Source organism: Seriola dumerili, unplaced genomic scaffold, assembly GCF_002260705.1.
Source record: "Seriola dumerili isolate Sdu_G_001 unplaced genomic scaffold, Sdu_1.0 BDQW01001892.1, whole genome shotgun sequence".
Classification (NCBI taxonomy): Eukaryota; Metazoa; Chordata; class Actinopteri; order Carangiformes; family Carangidae; genus Seriola; species Seriola dumerili.
In genome coordinates, this window is record NW_019176147.1 from 390,395 (window position 1) to 396,556 (window position 6,162).

General features: G+C 42.8%; 1 protein-coding gene across 1 annotated transcript; it reads right to left on the reverse strand.

The window, feature by feature from the left end:
* Positions 1 to 1,586: 1,586 nt before the first annotated feature.
* LOC111239136 (gastrotropin-like) lies at positions 1,587 to 3,359 on the reverse strand. Its single transcript, XM_022768937.1, has 4 exons — positions 3,213 to 3,359; positions 2,933 to 3,108; positions 2,661 to 2,750; positions 1,587 to 1,727 (listed from the first exon to the last, which is right to left on the reverse strand). The coding sequence occupies exons 1-4, from the start codon at positions 3,277 to 3,279 to the stop codon at positions 1,677 to 1,679; spliced, it is 384 nt and encodes a 127-aa protein (XP_022624658.1). The 5' UTR covers positions 3,280 to 3,359; the 3' UTR covers positions 1,587 to 1,676.
* Between the last annotated feature and the right edge of the window lie 2,803 nt (positions 3,360 to 6,162).

Genomic DNA, 6,162 nt, shown 5'->3' on the forward strand with positions numbered 1-6,162 from the left:
TACACCAAAACAATTGCCACCTCAGAGGCAGAAAACAGAGATTTTGTTTTCATTAGGGAGCTATTGAGTCACCGGCTCTCAAGTCAAGGCCGACACGCGTGCACACACACACGCACACACACACACGCACACACACACATATGCATTGAGGCCGTAGTCTGGCAATTTTATTCAAAAGATTTGTACCTTACTCCGGTCCACTTAATGAAGCTGTAAATTTAGAGACATGAGAGCCTTCACAGTGCTCCTCTGAGAGCTGCTACAATGATCCTGGGACTGAGCTGGTTAATTAACTGATTGTTTGCTTGGCTGGGAGCCACGGAGAAATAGGGTAGATGTGGAGAGCGACAAGAAGGAGAGGGAGAGAGAGGACATGACGGGGGAGAGGACAGAGGAGGAACAAGGGGGCAGGAGAAAGGAAAGGACAAAGGAGAGAAAACAGGTGGAAAGAATAAAAAGGAGAGGAAAGTGAAGAGGAACAGAGAGAAACAACGAGGAGAGAGGAAGAGAGAGGGCAGCAGCTACTTCATGGTCTTAGTTATTGTGACATATATAAGAAGAAGAAATCCTGCACCAGCTTTTCATTCACGAGCCGAGAACTCGTGAAACCTCCTTCAAATCTATCGAATCTATCGAATCTATTGAAACTGAAGCCCAGCAGCTCGAGGGCGACGCTGAATGAGTTGGTGAAGCTTTTGGAAAAGCTGCCGGTCCAGATGTGACGTCAGGACTTTTCTATCGCCTTTACTAGAAAAAGATAAGACAGCAAATCTTGTTTATTATTTTTATGCCGTCAAGATATTTCACATTTAACACGTCACAGTTTCACATTGAAGAAATATATTATAAATGATCATTAATGAGGAACTTGTTGGTTATTTCTTTATCTTTTTTTAACCTCTCTTTACTCTTCAGTCACTATATATTCTGTTTTTAATGGTATTATTTTACTGTCGCTTGTATTTGTTGTTATTTTCTTGTTTCCTTTTTTTGTCTTTGATTTTAATTGACGTTGTTTTGCATCATTATGATGCAACTTATACTTGAGTGGACCCCAGGGAGAGGTGTTGCTACCTTGGTAGCAGCTGACGGGGATCCAAATAGATAAATAAAATGTTTATTGTTTTGCTTTACAATCAAATCATATATATATATATATATATATAATATCTGGACACTCTGCTCTCGGCTGGCTCCTCTGAGCGGTCTGATTTTATGACGATCGTAATAATTTAATTATGATAATATTTTATGTTCATTCTGCTTCTCAAGCGGACACTCAGACCAGCAGCAGCACAGTGGAGCTGTGTTCACCTGCCACATGTCCCGGAAACAAGACGACCTCTGTCTCCTTTCATTCATTGCTGCTGTTACATAACTAAACTATAAAGTAACCGCTATTTGTATATTTGTATATAACGCGAGGCTCGGCCGGTCGCTGGCTCTCTAAGCCTCCAGTGTTTTAATGGAGCGCACTGAGGCGCTTTGGGCAGCCTTTTATATGTTTAAAATCCACATTTAATCCTTAGAAGTAAAGTAAAACAATGAGACACACACACAGTAGAAAGTGTAGACGGAAACACAGATTCATGTTAGTGTCATAGTCTTCGTTTATTTAATTGCAGTAGCTGAGGTCTCTGTTGTAACTGTGGAACAGGTCAAAGGTCAGTCAGCAGTTAGAGCTTCCTGCTGGTTCTCTTCAGCACCACAGACCCGGCCTTGGAGGTCTAGAGAGAGACAGAAGAAGAAGAAGTAAATTATTAAAATAGGAAATGTGCTTTCCCAGTGCAACTTGCGCAACTTACGATGCACGGTGAGAGGGATAAACACAGGCCCGTACGTGATATTATTAACAGACGCACACGGAGGCTGACGGGCTGACGGAGCGCAGTAAGAAAATAAGGAAATGAGCAACAACCGCAGAAAAAAGCAGAACGCAGCTCGGAGGGCGAAGATATCGTGGAGAAGAGAGGACGCTCAACTTCAGCAGTTTGGAGATATTTTGGCTCTTTACAAACCTGTTCCATCATTTGGAACAATATCACCTGTTAAAACACAGGAAGTAAGAAACTACAGGCCCAAACCAGCGTTAGTGGTTCCTCGACGAGCGCCAGGCCAGAACCCAGTGCAAATCTTCTTTGTCTATTTATTTATTTTTTATTTATCTTGCAGTCTGATCATGTCACATGTGTCACACTGCAGAACTTCATTTTCTATTCACTTACTATTTTGACTTTAATCATGCATATTCTATCATATTGTTTGCACCTCAGAGTTTTTAAATGTTCTGCTGTTTGGAAAGTGTTTGTCGTGTTCGGACTAATCCTTATCGTGATGACAGTTTCAGTCATGTCGCCCATATATCATCATCAAAAGAGATTATTTTTCTATCTTGTGCCTTATTTTTCCTGAATTTTAAAGTGAATTCTTGAGACTCTCTGAAGCAGACTGGGGAACAAAAGCAACTGCAGGATTTAGAAACATTATTTCACATCAGCTCGGATTTTATGCAATACATTTGAGATGCTCCTTCTCATTAGCTAATGCTGCTCCCCAGCTACAGAAATGTAACATCTCTAATGATCCCTGTTGAGTATAATAACCGCTGTCATCACGCCAGGTCCTCAGCACTAAAAGCACAAGTGAGTCAGTGTGTTTACCTCGACAAGCTTGCCTCCGCTGATCTCAGAGGTGTGGTGGTAGTTGGGGAAGGTCACACTCAGCTTGCCTCCCTCCATGGACACTGTGGCCTGAAAACGCAACACACAGGTTATAATCAGCCCGGGAACCAGGGAGCGTCCATCCATCCTGCCTCCCCCTCTTCGTTGGGTTTATCATCACCCACATGGTTTCATGTTTCTGCTCGGCACAGCAGGAACCTTTAAACTTTAATATGATTCAAGAACGAGCTCTGGATTCTTTCCCCTCACACCTTGAATTTCTTTCCTCCGATGGTCTCCATATCGCACTCCTTGCCGATGGTGAACTTGTTGGTGACCTTGGCGTCTGTGGGGTAGATCTGGGTCCAGGAGAAGTCATCGCCACTCTGGGTGACCTCTGTGATCAGCTTGTAGTCGCGACCCTTCTCGATGATGTCATCGGGGATACCTGGAGCGGGGAAAAGAAGAGGGGTTGTGAGTTTGTTATAGCCCCAAACAAAATGCATGCGTCGTGCGGCTGAGAAAGGTTTTAGACTCAGTCTCCGTTCTCACCGAGCAGCTTGCAGAAGGCGTCGTATCCCTCCTGGGTCTCAGTTTCCCATCTTCCGGCGAAGGCCATTTTGTGTGGTGTTGGTGAGCGGAGGCGTGCGAGCACAGACACTGAGGCAAAGCAGAGGGAAGAAGCAAGGTACTGGGACCGAGACTGCTCCCCCTTTATATACTGTACACCTCTCGCCGCCCTCCCTTCATCTGCATGTGGTGACACACGAGAGCAATTACAGCTGAAGATGATGACTACAATAGGCTACGAGGGAGAGGGCAATAACCCGCATAAACGGGCGTTTATGGAGCTCCCAGACAGTGAGTAAAACGCTGACTGCTCATCACGGCGAGCTGGTACCTCACCTCCAGGTCAATGAACTCTCCTGCAACGGCTTTTTATGGCCACAGCCTCCGCTTTTACTGCTGCGCAATGTAGAATCAAATAAAGAGCTTTGTACGAAAGTATAATCCCTCAATCTGAAGTAGTTTGTTATCTTCACGCCGTGGAATGGTCTGATGTGGGAAAAGGTCATCGTGGTCATTCAAGGTCTTTATTCAGAGACCAGCACTGACAGAGCTCCAGGATGTGATGAATGTGATACATGAGGACGTTTTGATTTATTTAAAGCCACAGAAATAATTATTTTATGCGTAGAAATGGTCATGTGGTTGCATCAATATTCACTGTGTGGATATTAGATTTTGATTATTTGATTAAGCGCAAAATTTGTTTGGGAACTTGGGAACCGACAAATTATAATATGAAGTCATTATAATTCTTATTACTTATTTTAGTGCATGTTCTGCTCACATGGTGCATGTTCCTATGAAAAGACTAAAATCAACCATTTCCAGAGCATTTTTCAACACTTAGTGACGTCTTGAATCTTTCACTGGCACATTTGTTTTTACTAAAGATATAGACCTTTAAAAATGGGTCATTCATCTTCTAAAAAGTCTGGGTACTATAGTTAATTTAGCTTAATGTTACTCTAACAGGATTAAATAAGACATTTGATAGGATCTATTTGTGTGTGTGTGTGTGTGTGTGTGTGTGTGTGTGTGTGTGTGTGTGTGTGTGTGTGTGTGTTAGTCACAGGCTCTTACGTCAAGGAACAGATCATTTATAGCAAACGGTCGTGTAGTTAGTTTTCGGACATTGGGCTTTTGAAGGGAGCTAAATGGCAAATGACGAGAAGGCATCAGCACAATATTACATTATAATAATCGATGATTGAACTCTGCTGGTCGGCTGGCTGCTGAGCAGCTGGTGTGTGAACACGGATTTTGAGGCATGAATGAAACAGCTGCCACAAGCGAGCTACAAGCGTGATCTGCCAGAGTTAATGATGTTCTCTGTTTGAGGCCAACACTCTCAAATATGTTCATGTTCTACTACTGCATTTATATAAATTTTATGCTTTTAAAAGCAATAATATGTCACTTTTCTACATTAAAATAACTACACCTATGTTATATTTATTTCAGTTGTGCACTTATATGATCCCAAATGTTTCCAGCAATTCTCAAACATAACGAAATCTGTGATTTTAATCATGTTAACAGTCCGTTTCATCCCCTGGTGTGTTTGTTCTGGAGAGGAGGAAACCTCTGTGGATGATTCAGCTGCTGGTAAAAACCTGCTGAACGTCTGGTTCATGAGAAACAACCAAAACAAAGGTTAGCATCAATCTCAGCTCCCAACTCTTCCCTGACGGTGAAACACTGACTTTTCTTTTTTTTAAGTATATTTTTGGGGTCGGCTTTTATGCCTTTAATGGACAGCACAGTGGAGAGTGACAGGAAACGGGGAGGTAGAGAGAGGGGGAATGACATGCAGTGAAAGGCCGTCCGATGCGGGATTCTAACCGGGGCCGACTGCAGCGAGGACTGTAGCCTCTACACATGGGGCGCCTGCTTAAACCACTACGCTACACGACGCCCCGAAACACTGACTTTAAACGTTAAACTGCTTTTATTCAGTGTTTTTAAACTTTCATATGCATGTTTTATTTTTCATTCATTCATTTATTATTCCCTTTTAGGGTTGCAGGTTTGCTGGAGCCAATCCCAGCTGGCACTGGGGCGAGGGCAGAGTACAACCTGGAGACGTCGCCAGTCTATCACAGCTCACGTTCACACCTGTGGTTAGAGTCGCCAGTGGATCTAACCTGCATGTCTTTGCATTGTGGGAGGAAGCTGGTGGAGCTGGACGTTTATTATCTTATTATTTCTATAAGCCTTTTAACTAGTCACATTTTTAATTTTAATTTTTTCCAGCTAAAGCGACAGTATTTTTTAAACATAATGAACTTTAAGCAGCACCGCAAGACGCTCTGTATTATTTCCTTCAGATAACGGAGAGAGTTCTGTCAGTAGGTGTGTGGCTGCAAACTGATAAGAAACACACTCCATGGCCACGCTGCTAACAGAATCACAGTATAATGTTGCTTGTACACATTGGTGGCCGAAAATTGTCCATTAAAGGTGACTACATGACTGAAGCACCTCGGGCTTTCAATTCTGACAAACCGTGAATAGGTAAAAGCTTTTGATGCTGCACTTAACTTCGATCTCACACAATACAGTCATTTTCACAGACCACTGATAGTGTTTCTACACCATGAAAAGTCAACATGGCCTTGGAGCTCTTTATAGATACATAAAACATCATATTGGCCAACATCCTATAAAAGACACTCATTATGTCTCTCTCTTTTTACTGTCTCTCTCTCTCTCCCTCTGATTCTGCGCTCTCACACACACTCACACACACAGGAGGTCAATGTGCTCAAGTGAACAAATGCAGATTTTAAAAAACCCACTTTTCATCGCATGTGCAGTATCTTTGTCGTTTTATTTATTTTTTTGCACAAGCTGGAGTGTTGTGCCGTAACAGCGTGATACGACATTGGGCTCGGGTTGACCTTTACTTGATGATGCAGCATTCTGTGTGATG